At 41.7% G+C, this 18888-nt stretch overlaps 1 protein-coding gene across 1 annotated transcript; it reads right to left on the bottom strand.

Annotated features, from left to right (window-relative positions):
- Positions 1 to 1649: 1649 nt before the first annotated feature.
- On the bottom strand, positions 1650 to 13350 carry CREBL2 (cAMP responsive element binding protein like 2). The gene is made up of 4 exons (XM_084305836.1): positions 13253 to 13350; positions 4743 to 4940; positions 3466 to 3613; positions 1650 to 2767 (listed from the first exon to the last, which is right to left on the bottom strand). Coding segments are annotated over exons 1-4 (363 nt in total). The 5' UTR covers positions 13268 to 13350; the 3' UTR covers positions 1650 to 2765.
- Positions 13351 to 18888: the final 5538 nt, after the last annotated feature.

The raw sequence follows: 18888 nt of genomic DNA, 5'->3' as shown, positions 1-18888 counted from the left end.
CCAAATACTACATGCAGTATTTTTGGATGACTGTGGATAGAGTCTCCAAGAGATACCCACCTTTAGCTGGACAAATGGTTCTAGCTGACCATTAGATTTCCATGGCAGGAGGGAACGTGAGGCGTTTCCAGGCTTGTTTCCTTTTTTCAGTGTTTGATAGAAAATCAGCTGCACAGACTCACCACAGGAGAAATGGATGGAAGGCATATAAGATGTACCCATCTTATACATGGAGGGTAAGACCAAGTCATCCTTTGTTATTTAAGTACAATTTGAGACTCCTAGTCAGAGGACCTGGCTGTATCACTTCTAGGAGACACTTCAGAGTGGATGAAGACTACAAGCATACAGTGTCAAATGAGCACCACAAATATTTGTTAGCTTTAAAGGGGAACTACTGAAGTTCAAACTGCAAAACAAAGGACTCCTGCAGATCCACCAAGGCCAGAACATTCATTATGTTGCACAATCTGTCACATGGCAGAAGGCATGGAACTTTATGTACTGATTCTTGCTGGGAATCCTACATATTGTTAAGAAATACGGCATCCAGAGCAGATTGGAAGACTCAAATTAGAGCCGCTAACTTTGTGTCATGCATATTTTGGCTTGCGGGACAAACACGAAAGCAGTTTATGATGACGTAGACTGTAGCATGCCTCCTGTCCCATCTGCATGATGCACAAAAAGCCTGCTTGAACACACATGCCACTAAGTGTGCCACAGAGCTTGCCCAATACAACCCTGTAACGCCAACTTCTGACTAAGCCCAGAAGCAGGAGCCACTAGGATATGAAACAGATGAAAACTGTTGCTCATCATATCTGAAAATTCCAGCTCTCCATTTCCTCCATAAAAGAAAACTACCCAAGAAATTTCTTTTATAGTATCAGAGAAAGTGAAACAAAAAGACTGGAGGGAAGAGAGAAAGCATGATATTTATGATGACATCAGTGCTGCATTTACCAGAGTGAAACTGTTCCTTGCATGAATATCATAACTCCTCTGAACGTTTTCTACATCCCTCATTGGGCAGATTCTTCGAAGTACGTTTATGTACAACATGTAGCTTACATACAAAACCAGAGGTACTGTGTAAGTCTAATTCTAACCCAAAACCAACATACGAAACCACTGGCATATTCATGTTACAAAATCCAACTGCAAGATTCACAGAATATAGCTCTGGACATCTGGCCTACTATGCTTTCCTCCAGAGTACAGAGAAAAGGGACAGGCAAGCATTCAACTGATCTATACTTACAGGTTGACCTTGTTGCTGTCTTCCAAAACTGCAGTTCAGAGCTTAAAAAGGGGGGGGGGGGTGAAAAAAATAACCACACCTCATCCTCCCCATCTCTGCTTCAGTGTTACTTAACCTTGCAAAACAGTTTTCTATGTCTATGCAACACTTCTGGCAATTGCTAAGTACATGTGTGGAAGATCTAAAGTATACTGAAAATCATGCTTTAAGGATTAATATGAGAGCTCAGAATGGAATTCAAAAAACAACTGCGTGCTGTACGCTGAAATATGGCACTTTATTATTTTCAGTCCTTTTGACTAATTCTAAATTAAGATAATTCTAAACAGACAATTACTTTAACAAAAAGAATGCAACATTCAGTCGAGCAAGTCATTCATTATAATATTTATTCTATGAAACAAAGAAAACATAAGATTAAAAAACATTCCATGCATCTCATAAAATACAGAGAAAGACATTGTCACAAACAGAACAAGCAAAGCAAAAGCCCCACTGAAAAAAATGAGAGCTCCACTCTTCACATTTCATCATACACACACAAAAAGCATGTACAGAAGAAAGTGCACTCTAAATTAAGTGGCAGGTTATCTGTCATTGTCCTGAACCAGCCCACAAGACTTTTGCCATTGTCTCTCTTATGGCAAGACCAAACAGAGGCAACCTGTTTTCGTTGCTAACAGTTCTTGGCATTATCTTTGGCTGGGAAATCAGGATAGCACAGCAGAGTTCATATCACATTGCAGCCTAGGAAGATACCTGGGCCTAAACTATAGGTAGATACAGAAAAATAGCAGCGCTTGACAGGTGGGAACAGGTGGCAGTTATTCCACTGCTAGAAGCAGGGTGTAGGGAGATGTTCTGACTATCTTACCGAGGGTAAGAAGTATGGGCATACACATAGTACCTCTTCAAGAGCACCAATAACATAAAATACATGCTGCATTATAAAAGGATGCTGAAAGCAACACTTTTACCTGGGTTGCAAGTAACATTATTATTAATTTTCTTATTGAAAGCTTTTGATGAGGCCCCTTTTCCTTGACCTATAATATTCCATTTAGCTTTAGCAAAGTTGTTATGGTATCCTCCTCTTGCTTTTGTGTTACAGAATCTCTCAGTCTCCCACAATGGTTACCAACCACGTAACTACTGACCACAAAGCCAGTCTAATTCTGGGCTCATGCCTCTAATACAAGGGCAGCCCTCATCTCTTACTGGAAATGTCCAAAAGCTGCATAGCTGTATTTGGGGAGGGAGGTGTAGAGAAAGGAAGAACAAGGCTCCACTTACAGAAACACCTATTACCCCAGAAGCCCCACTCCATGCAGGTTTATGAACACCACAAGCAAAGAGTTTCACGTGGGGAGGAGCAAAGAGAAGACAGCAGTTTGGCATCCTTCTCCCTGGACCCAGGGATGCATCCATTTCTCTGATAACAGCATTCTTCTGATAGCTACCAAGTTATCTCTGCTGCAGTGTGGAAGGTTCTGCATTCAGCTCCTGTGAATGATGCACCATGGGGGAAGACTGTTATAGTGAAAAACGTGGTTTTCACACCATTTCTTAAAAACAGAGCTAGGAATACGTAATTTAAAAATTGCAGTAAATTGTAATTTAATCTGTAGAAATATTAAAAAAAGGACAGGAGATAGAGAATTGCCTATACTGCCTTAACTGTTCCTTTGCATGCATGTAACAAAATACAAAGACCACAAAATATAAAGTCATCTTTTCATGCCTGGAAGAGCCTTATTTCATCCCCTTGACAAACATGAATGAGGGAGAAAGAAGACTCCATTAGAAACCCCAGTTCCAGCATTTCTCACTTTTGAGTGTTTGCAGATAGAATAATATTTTCTTGACGGAATTTTAAAAATTAGATTTACGTGCTCCATTTCCCTCACACTAAGAAAACAGAGAACGCTGTAAAAGATTACAGTCTCCTGTTTTCGCAGGCCTTACTGAAACTAAAATTGAGCCTTCTTCTGAAATAACTGCCCAGCTTCCTTACTAGTATAATTTCTGTGTTGTCCATGTAAACATTACACAGAGTCTTTGTACCACCCACTATGCCTTTTGCTTCAATCAACTATTTGTGCCCAAGAGCACATCCTTATGTTTCTTCCCACACCACAGCCATCCTCCTACACCACAAAAGATGTAACAAAATAGGAATTAATCATAGGCTGGATACCTACATGGATTGCTGCTGTTTGTTTCTGTCTTCCCAGCCTTGGCAAGTTTGGTTGAGTTCTGCTGTGCTTTGCCCTGCTCCTCTCCAGTTAGTAGGGCTTTTATTTCAGAGGGGATTTTCCCTTGGTCCATCGCCATGCACCACTGCTTGTACTGAAATATGCAAACACATTAGGCATTAGCAAACTGCCAGGATCACATCAGCAGACAAAACAGAGCTGTAATCTTTACCTTCCGGTATATTCATTTAAGGCTTGAATTTACTGGACTGAAGCCTCTTACAAAACTGCAGAGCGTTAATGAGGTAAGCACGTGTCCATGGTTGCATACCTGGCTTCAGTAAATCCTGATTCAGTCAATAAACTGCTACTCAGTGGCAGAGCTAGACACAATACTGTAATTATTAAACAACATGGAACACTTTGTGCATTTTCTTGCTGTTAGCATGCCAGAATACCGTTCCAGTTCATGGCCTATTAAAAACAAATATTTCACATGACTCTGGGGCTGATTGACTATTAAGAGGTCCTTCCTGATTGTGCAAGGCAGAGTTACAGAATGTTTGCCTTATTCCTAGTTCCCTCACCTTAAATTCTTATTTGTCAAACCCCAAAACACACTGAAGAGCCCACGGCCAGTTGACTAACATTCCACCTAATACTAACCCTATTAACTTCTGGTGACCAGCCCTGCCTCATCAAACAAGCCTAAAGCTTGTGAATGAAACATCAATGACATCTTCATATCAGTGAGGAACTGAGTCTTGATTTCTACATGAAACATTCTCTTTTGTTAATGCAACTCATTTGGCCAAGACATCCATCTTCTATGTGTTCTAAACAAGGGGTAGCTGCACAACCGTTTGCACATGTAAACAGAGAGTATGCTGCAAGAACCAGCCTCCCCCACAAAGACAAAAGTACTGGAAGCACTAACACACTGTGGATGTATGTCCCCACTGATATTTTACCCCATCTCTTTCCAAACTCTACTTCTTTCAACCTCTATCAGAGGTTTTCCAAAATAAATGCTTCAAAGAGTCATATGCAAAGGTGCTTTCTTTGCTCACTTCCAGTTCAAAACCAGCTGTTAACTTGCAGCACAAAGTTCATTACTCATCATGCAAAGCAGGCAAGCAGCTGAGTCCATCTGTTTCTGATGCTTTCATACTTTATGGCTGGCCAAATCCCCCTCATTTTAGTCACAGTGATTTCAAGAACAAATGTCCATGAGAGTAGACCCTGAATGATATTGAGCATTATATTACGTGGTAGTTTCTTACCATTTCGAGCTCTTCTCTGAGAGCACAGATGGCTCGCTCTCGGCTTGAAACCAACTCTTCCAGGTACTGGTACCTCAGCTTCTTCCTGGCTCTGCACTCTCTTGCACTCTGACGACTTCTTTCGAGCTTTGCCTTCAAGTCTATTTTTGCTGGTTTACGACCTCGCTTGCCTGGCTTCTTTACTTTGCCTCCAACCACCTGGAAATGAAGAGTACACTAGAGATGATGTTCTGCAAAGGGAACACTGAGACCATGTCATTGTGCCTACAGCTGGCTCAAGATGACCAGTCAACTCTCTAGCAAAATTGATTTAGTATTATTAACAACCCATGCCCTAGTAATTGCCAGCTCAAGAATACCTTATTGACTTTAAGACTTAAAATTGGAAGGAAAAAAAAGAAAGATTTACATCATTACAACCTAAAGCCTATTTTTGCTGCAGTAGAATGACTAGTTTCAGCCTCCTCTAAAGACAAAACATTCAGAATTATCCACCACCCATCTAAACTTCCTCCATCTTGCTTTATTTCAAAGGCATCTTCCAGGGATTTTTACTAAACAAGGAATTCAGTTACACTGCGCCCTGTCTCTGCTGCCTCCAATGGAGCTGAACCTAACCACTTTGGCCATGTTCACTTTACAAACAGTACTACACAGCACTGAAAATCATCTCCTTATGCAACCCATCCCAGCATCAAATTTTTCCAATGCCTAACTTGGATCTCTCCTGAAGAAATGTGACCCTCACGACAGCTTCTCCTGTCCCTTGAAGGTGTTGGATCATTCTGCCCTTTTCTTTGTGGTTCCTTTTTACAGGTCTGAAAGCTTCTCTTGCTACAGATATAAAAGAAGGGAATAGTTTTCCTGGTATTTATTCTGTGCTTCCCCACCCAAATATTTCACTCTTAGTATGAGAATGTGGCACATGAAAGTCTTCGACATGCTATGAAACTTAGTACGCTGGCCATCAGGTAGTATTGCCCTGTAAGCATTACATCAGCCACACGCCCCACTTCCCCTCTGAAGTGAGAATTTCTCTTTATTTGCATTCTGACCGCATTGTTTGAATGGAGGGGGTGTGGAGAAACACACCTACGTGTACGAATTTCAATGCTGGCTTGGTATTTCACCATACTGTGTATAAACTGTACTTTTTCTAAAAGGCACTGTTCAAAATATCAGAGTTCATAATGAAAAAAAGGCACTTTTTACTTTGCAATGCTACAAAACAAGTCGGCTTTGACATTCAAAGAAGTCACTTGTTCTACAAACTTAGCAGGCTGCAATAAAAACAGTAACAGTGAATTGATGTGCTCGAATGAAAAAATTGAGTATACAATTGAGTCTATTCTTTCTTTGGAAAGCAAGTCAACAATCACATGCCAACATAATCTAGCCTTTTGTACATTGCCTCTCCTAATTTATTCAGGAGTAGCTGCCCCCACAATCAAATGGAGGAAGAGAAAGTACTTAATGGACATCCAGCGATAATGAAACAAACATAGCACATTCAGAAAAGCAAACAAAAAAGTCACTTTTACACCTGAACTACAGAACACAAGTTGAATAGTCCATTTACTCCACCAAGGTGTTCTCCTTCAGATCCTGTTTTCCAGGCTTGTCTGTAACTAATGCATGTGGTAAGCCATTAAACTTGGTGCTGCAGGATAGGACAACCTGGTCCAAGACACCAAGTAACATCCGCCACATCTGTACCAATGAGTTGCTTTTATACAAAGCTTTGTGCAACTTGTTGCTTCTCAAGGAAAACATCCCCAGATCCAGTTCTGGATGTCACATTACACACCACAGACAAAGTACCTAAGTTCTCCAAGACTTACCACCTGAGGCTTTTCTGGGTCAACACAAGGTAGTTGGAGCTAAGTTTCTGAATTCAAGAGCTAGAGACACATGCCAGCTCTCTCCTCGGCCACTCATTGAGGTCTGACCCCCCCAGGCAGTAGGCGAGCCCTCCAGACGAGAATCCCAGCACACCACATCACTAAGATTAGTTGCAAACATCACCCAGCCTCTTCAAGGCCAGGTAAGAGGATCAAGTGACCTCTGTCCAAACCCTGAGTTTAAAGACATGTTTTTGTGGCTAGATCGACAGACATGGACACCAAACACTTAAAGGCACTTTGTAGTCTGCAACTAAATCAACCACTGTTGTGGACTGCTTTGCACATCACAGCTGCACCCTGGATCTACCATTATCAATTATTCTCTGTTCCCTCCCATCAACTCAGAGAGGTTTCTGCAGAGAGGTACACCAGTTGCACTCTCTGTCCCCCCACGATCTTTTATCACTGCACCAGCCCGGCACACAAGCTGTGTTATTACGGGAGGAAAAAAGGCCTGCACCTCATCAATCATGGCTTGCCAATGCTCTTGCCACCAGGTATGGAAATAATGAAGAGCTTTGCTCCTTTTAACTCTTACTTCCAGCAGCAAGGCCCTAATCATCTGCCCTCACACCATCCTGAAAGATTCACACTGTCTCCACAGCTCCTAAGCTGCAGCTCACCATATAATTAGGCATCACCCTGCACAGCTAGTGTAGTAAGTGATCTAACTAAATCCTGTCTGCTTCATAATTTTTCCTTTCCAGTATTTGGAAGCTCTGACTGTAACCTGAAGCAACCCAAGTGGTAAATCCTCTGTCACCATTCCACACTATAGTATCTCCCTGGCTTTAGGGTCATGTTTGCCCAGCCAGTTGCTATGCTGATGTGAAAGAAAAAAAGGCAGAAGTGCTCAATTATGTTGAACAAGTCAGCAAACCAACCAAAAACAAGCAGGCAAACATATTGTATTCCCTTTGTATTCCTCTGAAGTTTATAAGGGGTGGGAGCTGTTAGCATTCAGCAGTGGGGATTTGTTTTTTTGGGGGAGTCACACGCCACCAAAACGCAGAGCAAAACTGATGATAAAATCTGTCACAGATTTATTAATAACATGCATCTGTCACAAACCCAACCAAGCCCATATTTCAGTTCAGTCAGACTTCAGAGAACAGAACACAGCTTCCCTCCCTTTCAGATGCAGCGCCTAGACCATAGTATCACTCACCCAGTAACCGTGTTCAAAATTATTTGACCTGGAATTGGAAATGGCTTTGTCTGTATCAGGGCAGCTAACTGAAGCTATCAGTGTTCTGGATTATTTTTCTTTTTTGCCCAAAGGGATCCAGCATATCTCTACAGTACTGCCAGAAGGTGTTGCGGAGAGGTCCTCCTTCTGAAGGAGCTGCACAGAATGACTGCTAGCATTCCCCAAGGATCTGAGCTGCTCAAGGTAAAGCTGGCCTGGTATCCCTGCAGGCACTGAACAGTCTGGCAGAACAAAACAGTGCTACCCAAAGCACCTCTCAGCAATGCTGAGAGCACTGACCACTTCAGTATCTTGCAGCAGCTTACAGCTCATTCACAGAGGGCTCACAAGTGCTACAGCAGCCAGGACTTGAGATCCAACTCGAGAAATCGCCTTCAGCACATTGTTGTTTGTATTAATAGTTGCAGGAGTAGGTCTGCAGAATCTAACTGATGATTATGTACAGGAATTACATAAACCTATTAAAATGATTGGGAAAAATAAAAACCAAGCCTAAGTATTGCATTCATTATGGCAGAAGGGAAAAAAAAACAACTAGTCATGTTTGCAAATGTTTTCTCAAAATCAATAATCAAATTAAATTAGTCACAAGTCTCCTAAGAAAAATTATGTTATTCAGTGCTTTCAGTCATAGCATATCACTCACAGTTATAGATGTAACTCAGCTAGAAAGCATGCCGGTTATTCCTCCATTGCATGGCATTTTATATGCTTTACACAGACTAGTTAGACAACTTTCACTGGCAGACTCAGCATCCTGCATCACACCGAGCAAGCACTCCAAAAATGCATCTGATAATGACCCAAAAACCTAAGATATTAAGGGAGCAAACAACTTACAAGTCTTAAGCAGTTCTGTCAATAGAAATTAATCCTAAAGGTCTTCTCATATAAAGTGATTAATGTATGAAGAAGGTAATCTTTAGCACAAGTATGTAAAGACTATTTTTGCTGAAATGTCTACTCAAAAAAGAAAAAAAAAAAGGCATAAGCTAGAAATAAACATCAAGATTTCATAAAGCGTTAAGCAGGTGTCCACAAGTCTAGATGAGCAAGTGCTACGGTTCAGAGCAAGAGTCGTTATTTCGATTCCAGCAATCGTTTGCATTACTCCTTACCTCTCGATAGATCAGAATCCTCTTCTTGCCCACAGAACACAACTACAGCCTCGCGGAAGCATATCCACCAATACACCATGCACACTGACAGGTTACACTAAAAGAACCCAGGCACTTCAAAACCATCTAGTGCTTGAAACACGCAAGGCTGATGGCCAAGTAACACTATGCTACATTCTATCCTCCTAGAATAGCGCTGTCCTCCTAGCCCACTACAAGTATGAAATAAAATTGTTCTAACTGCTCTGTGGGGTTTAGGCTAATCCATTTTACTTACCCACTGTAAAAGTAAGAAAGCAGACACGTCAGCTGAGCAACGCTGTCCAGCAACAAGTGACTTGTTAGAACACTTGAGGATTTGAAATTGCCCATCTCAAATTATAATCTATTTAGATCAGCAATGAAAATATTTTATGCTTGAACAAGATCCTGGATGGAAGAATACTATAGCACTTTACAAACCTGCATGCTCTAGAAGAGCCCTAAAGGGTAAAAACATAATAGCCACTCCCTGTAACAGCTTGGATCAGTATGAAAACAGATCCCATGCTTCGCTCTCACACTATTTGTCGGTCCCTGCTACAGCATTCAGAGCATTCCTTGGAGTCGATTCCAGGACTGCCTGGAAGATCTACCCTCTCTTTGTGGTCTTGGTCACCCACAACTTTGAGACTCACAGGTGGAGAAGTGCTGGAGGATCTCTAATGAATGAAGACCTGTCAAGCCCAGTACATTACCCAGATTTCAAACCTAACTTGCTCTTGCACTCCCTTCAAGGGATGTCTGTATCCCTGTCACTCATGATATACAGCAAACTCCCTCCCCCTGCCTCAGGATCACACGCGGATATCTGATGTATCAGAGCCAGGGTTTGCAGCTCAACTCTTCATGTGTGGTCTTTGCTGTGGGCTTTCCCCTGCCCTATCACCAAGCTCTTCCCCAAAATGCAAAGGCCATGTGAACACCAGGGCAAGACACCTTTAGACACTTGATCCATAAATACGAATGTCCCGTAAGAACAGCTAGTCTGAGCGTTTGGTTTTCACCTCAGACTACATCAGCACCTGAAAAGCCTCTGACCTATTTACGGACTTTTCTTTCACTCGCCTCGTCATAAGCTTGCAGAACTTTAAAAACAATTGGACCTTGAGACCGATGTTCTTGTCCACAGCCCTGGGACCAGCCTGCAGGAACACCAAAGGACTTTGCTTCTTCATGCTATTTATTTAAAAGCAAAAGAAAGCCAACCACCAAGAACAAGCCTGTTCAAACTTGAGAAACTAACCTGGAATTAAAAATTAGTGAGAGAATGAGGTCCACTGTTTGAAAATTTTGAGGAGTCAGGTTCATTCTCATCTTAACTGGATAATGAAAAAAAAGCTTTTTCCCAAGCTCTTCCCCTCTCCCCCCCCCATTCATGTATCTAACAGTAGCTGTATTAAACTAAGATGACATTTTATAAAGCTGTTTGGTGTATTACACAATTTTCCTTTGCATACCAAAAAGCATGGAATTAACTATATCCCACTGCTGAAGCCAAGAATGATGCGGTATACATTTCTTTCAAAAATAAATCCCAGTTTAAGTTAAAAAATGCCATTATCAGTGTAATATTTGTTTCCCAAATACACTTTTTCTTAAAACTTTATCTACTCACGTGTTGCTCAGTTCAGCACATTTTTAAAAGAAAAATACGTTTCATCTCAAGCTGTATTTTCAAAAGCTATCTTCTCATTACAGGAATAACATATTTGTAATAAAAGAAGGTAAACCCAAACCACTTCTATTTGTTGTTGTTTTTGTTTCAGTTTTACTGTTCTAATAAAAAGTAGATACTGCATGATAACTGAGAAGTTAATTGCTCACAGAAGTATATTGAAAGTTTACCCGTAATAAATACAAAAGATTGCAGTTAGCTACCTAGAACTGCATTTTAAAAATTACCAGGGTCATTTTTATTACCACAAATGTGAAAAGCACCTCTTACCTTAATACAGACACTCTGCTTCCTGATTTATATAATAAACGTAACAAATTATAGTCTTGTAAACTAATCAACTAGTATCACCTATCAATGCTGAAACTACAGTAACAGAATTTCTCTTTTTTCTTATGTCTAAATATTTTGGAAGCATGTAAGTGCTATTTTAACTGTGATTAATTGACAAAGAACAGCTACATCACTAAACTCTATTTCTTGGACAACCAATAATAGCTCAAACCACAGCAAGGATAAATGAGATCAGTATCAGAGCAAGCCGTAGCCTCACAGAAGCTCTACAGAAAAGCAGGTCGTAGTTGGGGTTATTTTTTATTGTTTGTTTGAATAATTTAAAAACATCCTTTTAAACTTGAGCGTGAAAGAAGTTTTCTAGATCTGACCCTTGGATCTTCTGTCTCTCCCTTTAGTTTTTACTACTTCCTTCTCATTTTGAGAAAATACGCGAAGAGGAATCATGCCTCTTACACCCTCTTCATCCAGAGAAGACTAAACTATAGTGCACTTAGAATTAGGGAAAATGTTACAGCCTACAATTCCAAATTCCTTATGTTACGTAGATGAAAACTCTGAACTTTGGTGGATATAACTATGGAGCAATTACCTCACGAATTATGTAATTCAATGACCTCATTTTTATAGGGAAATTCCTTTCATAGTCACACTCGTTCAATTCCATGATAAGACTCTCAGGTCACACAGTCCAGCCCTTCAAATAACATGCAAAATGTGACTCAGTGGAGATTTTAGAAGGCTTCAAGGACATTCTGGCTTCAGCTGGAAGATGGGACCAGCTATAAAATGAAGTATAAACAGTGCTTGCCTCATTCTGAGGCAGCAACAAAAATGGGAAGCGCCCTCCTCCCAACAGCAGTAGGATCTCTTCAACAGAGCCATCAAACTCTAGGGGCAACCTGCAGCCCCATGAATTTGTTCTGAAGCCAATTGCAGCCCTACAAAATAACAACAGTGAAACTTTCCGAAGCAGCCAGCTCTTACTGACTAGTATTGGCTATTTTCTGTAGAAGATATGGGGATCTGATATCCTGTAAGACTACTACCTAATGTAAAACTTGCTGAGGGAACAAAGATTTTCAGTTGTCCTTACTAACCACCACACCCAGTAGTTCTCGGCAGCACCCTTTTCAAAGCCATAGCCCTTGACAGTATCTCAGTGGGAGTATAATATGAAAACATTATATTATGAAATTGTACTTGAGACATAAGATAGGAAGAGGAAATATTCCACTTGGCCTACTCTTTCCTTCACTTGACATCACTTCTTCTAAGCAAAAAAGAGCAAAGACCTGTCTCATTAGCACAAAACATAATAGTATAAAAATTATTTTTAATGAAAAAAAAACACGCAAGTTACCTGTTCTAAATAAAGTAATTCTGTCACAAGAGAAATGAAGTAGCTATACATGCCTCCAAAATTAAATCTTCCATATCGTCTAAACTCCTGCCCTGATCACAGGTACTGTTTCATCCAGTTTGTCCTCACGACTGTCCGCATTTTGTTGGCTTCAGCAGTGCAGGTTCTCCCACCCACCTTTGCAGCTTACATACAAGGCCCCAGTAAAGCCAAGGAGTATAAATACCAGTTTGTCACATTAGCATGAACCATTCACATACCCCTGATCCTTCTGTTGGATGACATGCACTGGTAAATTATCGATCACATTCAAACGCTTTAGATTTATTCCTTAAGAAATTACACCAAGCGTTTTCTTTTCTCAGAATCATTAAGGTTGGAACAGACCTTCAGGATCATCCGTTCTGACCATCCCCCTACCACCACTGTCACCCACTAAACCCTGTCCCCAAGCACCACGTCCAGCCTTTCCTTGAACACCCCCAGGGACAGTGACGCCACCACCTCCCTGGGCAACCCGTCCCAGTGCCTGACTGCTCTTTCTGAGTAGAAATGTCTCCTCGTTTCCAACATGAACCTTCCCTGGCACAACTTGAGGCCATTCCCTCTGGTCCTATCCCTGGTTACCTGTGAGCAGAGGCCGCCCGCAGCTCCCCACACCTTCCCTTCAGGTAGCTGCAGAGAGCAGTGAGATCTCCCCCGAGCCTCCCCTTCCCCAGACTGAACAACCCCAGCCGCTGCTCCTGTAACCGTGCCATTCGTGCCCTAAGCCTCGCTCAGCAGGCGACGAGAGGGAAGGGGACGGCTCCTCCCTCGCGCCCGCAGCCTCCCAGCCGCGCTGCCCCTGCCCCGGCCGGGCAGGGCAGGGCAGGGCAGGGCAGGGCAGGGCCGGGCCGGCCCGTACCTTGCTGTCGTCCATGGGTGCCCCCGGCTCCCCCGCTGGGGCCCCGGCTCTCAGCGCCCCCCAGCGCAGCCCGCTGGCGCCATAGCCCTCCGCGCTGTTTGTTTACAGCCGCCCGTCGCGCGGTGGGCGCTGGGAGCGGTAGTCTTCTCCTGCACCGCCGTGCGCGGCCACTGCGGAGGTGAGGGGCCAGCCGAACTACGACTCCCAGCAGGCCCCGCAAGGAGGAGTCCGGAGGCGGATCAGCCGGCTCCGGGGGAGAACTACATCTCCCAGGAGCCCTCGCGCCCTCCACCGCCGGCGGCCGACCTCCGCCGCACGAAGCCCGCTTGTGCCGCCGCGCCCGTCAGCCATCTTAGGCTGGCTGAGCTGCGGCCCAAGCACGGGGCGTGTAGTCGAAGCACTACAGCCTCTAGTGGTTTTTGAAGAAGCTAGTAAGACTCCAGCCCAGCAGCCAGATAACGCCTTCCACGTTAATAATAAAACCCATTTTCCATCCCACCTAGAAAGCACCTTGGTAGAGCTCTAGGTGCTCACGCTAGATCACAAAGTGCACTTGAGGTACATAACCAAGATACAAAACTGCAGCTTTTAAGCATACTGGTTGCATAGCAGTCTCTGGATTTGGGCAGTGTGAAACAATAGGGCCGAAAAAGATGAAGCGTTTGTTGTCAGCTGACCATGGGCCACAGTTTATTCCTAGCGCTTGCTTCCTTTCTTGCTATTCCATGCCACTGCAAGCATGCATAGTATGCAACAGCAAGCATAGACTGTTACAGGGAAACAAAACCAGCCAACTAGTTACTTGAAAAGTACAGTGGGGTAGAATGAAACAAGTTGGCATCACTGCCTGGATGATGAGATGCGAAGGAGAAGGTTTGGAACAGGGATTTTTTCTTCGAACTTGGCTAATCAGATACTAGTTGTCTGCTATTGTTTGTTATGCTCTGCCCGTCAAGAACTTAAAAGCAGAACTGAGTCTTCCCGGTCACTTGGAAGCTGCATAGTATACTGGGACTGAGATCCTGAGCCACACCATAGCTGAAGAAGTAGTACCAGCAATCCTCTGAGAATACCAGGGTTCCTCTCCTTTCACGTCAACACATACCAGAAAAGGTTAATGTTGAATGCTTTTGATGCAAAGCCAAACCATGCCCTTCCCTGCCCCCCCACAACATCCCTTGAAATTAGGCCCCTGTTTGCTCAAAAGGTGCATGTACCCCAGCGAACAATTCTGTAAACATGGACTGTGTTTCAAGTTTTTGGTGAAACCTGAAGCTAGGCATGTTTCATGTTGCTGCATGTTTCTTTTTATTCATGAGCTTTTCATGCAACTCTATTCACAAGAGTTTCCCATGACTTAATCTCTCTTACATGCAATTGTTAGGGCTAAGGCTTTGTCATGGGATTTTCCCCCTGAATCACAAACCTTCCTCTTGGAGGGATATGCTTTCTGCATGGCAGAGACAAAGCACTTTTATAAGCTTTTTTCTATAAGCTCATGTTTTTCAGTTGTCAAAAACAAGGCAGATTGCACAGTGCTTCCCTTTACCCTGTCCAAAAATGATATATTACTTTTTAAAACTTTGCCTGTGAAATAAATAAATAAATACAAATTAAAATTAAAATTAAACAGGGAGGATTGGTGTGTTGAACAGGAGGCACCACCTAATAAAGTGGAAAGAATAGTTTGCAATGAGCTTGCCTAGGTTGTCTCTTGTGACCCCCTCCCCCATCTTTGCCTTCAAATTCTTGAAGAAGGTGGTGAGGTGCCTTCACCTTTGGCACTATCCTGGGGCCATAAAGCTGGCTTTAAAAGCCAGTTGGGGGTTTCCCTGGTGAAGAGAAATATTGAGTGGCAAAGAGCCAACATAGCTCACTTAGGCAACCCTCTGTTGCAACATGAGTGGAGGAAGGAGATTAGACAGAGCCCTGATGCTGATTCAGAAAGGCCAGAATCCTTTTAACCAGCAAATTAAAGTTACAGCTGCATCTTCTCTCTCCACTAGATTGCTCCATACTACCCATTCTATTTTTTATCACATAAGAAACAGACCTCTCAGCTTCTGACCAAGTTAAGCACGAGCTTAGCGACTGAACAGTTAAGAGTTTCCATATTTTATCACCGAACAACTAAAAGTATGCACTTCTGTCTGCTTTTCCGCTGTGGGTTATATGGTCATCCTAGCTGCATATGAACATGCAAATTGAACAGCAGTTGTGAAGGGAATTGAATGCTATATATATGCACATGTATAGCACATGAGCTGATGATGTTTTAAACTCATTTTAGCAGATGAAGAAAGTACTATATACAGCAAATAGTGAACTCTTCACATTTCCTGCCACAGAACACTGCAAGGCAGAGAGTACAGCAGGTTCAAACAAAGGATTATACAGATCAGCTCCATGATGAGGCACTAAAGGGATGTACTCTCCACCATCCCTAATCTAACAGTTTCGGATACTGGGGATGGGTGAGAGGAGTGGAGCACAGAAAAAGCCCAATTTCATACACTCTCCCTGAACAGCATGTCTGACTGCCACTTAAAGAGACAATAGTGAACGAACTGGACTGATCATCTGAACCAGCAGGGATTTTCTTTCTTTCATGTCCTTAAGAGGTCACCATGTTGACTGTCAAAGACTCATAGGTAAATAAAAGTTTTTGAGTGAAACTTCCTCAGTTAAATTAAAGGCATATGATCTACGCACTAGACCAACTAACTGTCACTAACTGCAGATTACTGTTTTCCCTAGTAAGTGATGATTCCTAAGCAATTCTTGGAGACATCCTGATGTTTTTATTGCTAAACCACAGCGACACACACCAAGTAAACACTACCTTACATTAATCCCAGTGTCACAAATTATCTTGTGCAATAACTACTGGCAGTCCCCTGCTCAAGTGAATTGCATTTATTAAAAGAAGGGCCGTGCTTCTCTTTGAATGGCAGATCCAGACAGGCTTTGAAGTATATAAATAAACTGTGTTCAGTGATCATGCAATAGTTTAAAAATCATTGCTTATGTCAGTGTGACTAAAAAAAAAATATAGCTCACTGCATCATTTCGCACCATGTGCTCATATTTGTAGTGATGTCAACACATCACAAAAAGGTGTTTATTCTCTCTTTCTAGAGCTGAAAATGTTTTAGTTTGGGCAAGTGGAAATCAGTTCTTCTGACAACCTGCGTGAAATAAGACTAAATCTTGCAACCTGTTGGTATTAAGAATCAGAATTTTCTGAAATTGCTCCATTGTCCATTTATGGATTCTTAGCAGATTCAAAACATTTGAGATCTGTTTATTTGTAGATGGTAAAACAAGGGTGCAGTTAAGATATTTTCTTGTTTGTTTTCCAAATGTACCAAGAAGCCAATTGCTTTAATACAGGTGATAACTCATTTGCCATGGGGGCAAGATTGTGCAAGAGCAGGCTTTCAGTCTCTTGTTGTTTTTGTTTGCTTGTTTGTTTTGCAAAACCAATAATAATTGGATTTTCTTATACACTCTAATCTGATATCCAAGAAACATTTCTGGCAATACAAGAAGAAACTGCATGTCTTTCAATTTTCAGATTCTTCATACAGAGACAGGGGACACCGTCAACCTGTCATTAGTTAAAACAGTTAAATTATTCATCACTGGGGAGTGACAAAAATATTTGTTTACATAGTACTATATATCTTATTGTTGCTTGCATAGGTATAGAAGCATAATAGTTTCTTGTTGTCTTTTTTGTTTTGTTTTGTTTTGTTTTTACACTAGAGTACTAAGCTGTACACACTAAAGAACAAAAAGGACTAACCTAACCTGTGTTCGAACAAACCACAGCCTGGTATACTTGCTATACTATACACTATATAATTAAACATTAATAAGGGGTTGCTCTCATCTTTGCTAAATATTACGCTTTCATTGACTCACTAGATGAGCTCCTTCTGCAGTATAAAATGCTTGAAGTCATGTCTACAGGGGGACTTCTTCCCATTTAGCTATTGCAAATTAATTTCTCAGGTAGAAGAGGCTCAAAGTAAGATAATTTGCAATAACCACCTCTACATACACATATAGGAAAGTTAAAGCTTTATCTAGCCAAATTAACCTTCCCACATAAGCAGAATCCTGAAACAGTGCTTATAAAGCCTTTAGACCACTGATCAGATAGACTAATGGTAAATTAAAGCACTGTATGAAAATGTTCATGCTGCAGCTGGAAATGAGCTACTTCATATTTTCAAACTAGCTAACAGAAGTGAGAAAAAAGTCAGGTACTCCAACACTTCACACATGTGACAGTTGCAAATAAGATAGAGTGGAAAACAAGGAATAGTTCAAAAAGGCATTTAAATAACATGGATTTTATGCAGAATTTAAACTAAAACAACAACAACAAAAATACACACGTACAAACAAACAGTGAGAACCAAAGAGTAAGGCAAACAAGTCACTGATTAAGATGACGAAGAGTGGGGTAAAGTTCACTGCGGTGCGTAAGTGAGTAAAATTTAATCTCGTTTCCGAAACAACAAACAAACAGAGCAGCACAATGTGCCACATTCAGGAATGTGAGAGCCATGTTGTATCTGGCACTTGAACAACAGAGAATTATTGCTGCTGATATGGTAATTGCAGAGGTACAGAAAAAAGTGGGTGGATCATGTGAAATTCATGAAATACTTGAGGTGAACTTACAGCAGGATTAGTCTTTTTCCTTTAATTGTGTACATTGATCTCTGTGTGCAAATGGTTTAGTAAAAAGCATATTGTTCATTCTCAAGAGGCTTAAAAATCCACTTCATCTCAGTGTCATTTTTTGTTCGGAAGATATTTTGCAACATGCTTTTCCTCTTTGGCCTACACAAGTATGCCTACATATGCATACCTATTAGAGACAGACCAAAATCTGCTGCCCGTTGCTGGCCATTCTCCTAACAGTATTTCTGTTTGATTTCCACAACACTTAAAACCATCTTAAACAGTTTTGCCCCAACCCAGATTCTATGACACAGGCTGTTTTCACACTCAAAATATTTACTTATCTAAGCCTGATACTGTCGTCCTGTTCAAGGACACAAACAAGATTTCTGCATAGTTTGAGCACAAAATGAAGGGCTCCTACAGCAGGCTGGATGTGTTGTAACTAGGTCAGAGGACTGCCATGTCGCCCTTGACTACTTTAAGAAATGTCATTATGTTTCATGTGAAGGGTCAGGTTATCTCATACAGTGCTTTGCCCTGGTCTACACTCCTCACTCCATCTTAACACACCATCACACCAGCTAACTTCTATTTGGCAACTGTCTTTAAGCACATTGGATTTCCTAGTATTGTAACTGCTGAAGAGCCTTGTATTTGTGTTTAATGGGATTTGTATTTAGTGGGACTGCTTATGTGATCACAAGTTACTTACAGGATCAAAGGCTGCACCGTGAAAAGTGTTTTATTAACTGGATGTATATCAAGAACACACTCCTGGGGAACACAAACTTTGTTTGCAGGGCTATTTCAAGGCAAAAACCAAAATACAAGCAGCAGGTTATAGGGCAGGTTATAGCCAGCTGGCAGGCTGCCTGCCTTGCTCATCCATAGAAATAAATATTACAGTGGAAATAAAAATGTGCTGTTTCAGAAGG

This window comes from Netta rufina, assembly GCF_964035555.1.
Source record: "Netta rufina genome assembly, chromosome: 1".
Classification (NCBI taxonomy): domain Eukaryota; kingdom Metazoa; phylum Chordata; class Aves; order Anseriformes; family Anatidae; genus Netta; species Netta rufina.
The sequence above is the reverse complement of the archived record's forward strand: the minus strand, read 5'-3'. Positions and strand labels throughout refer to the sequence as shown.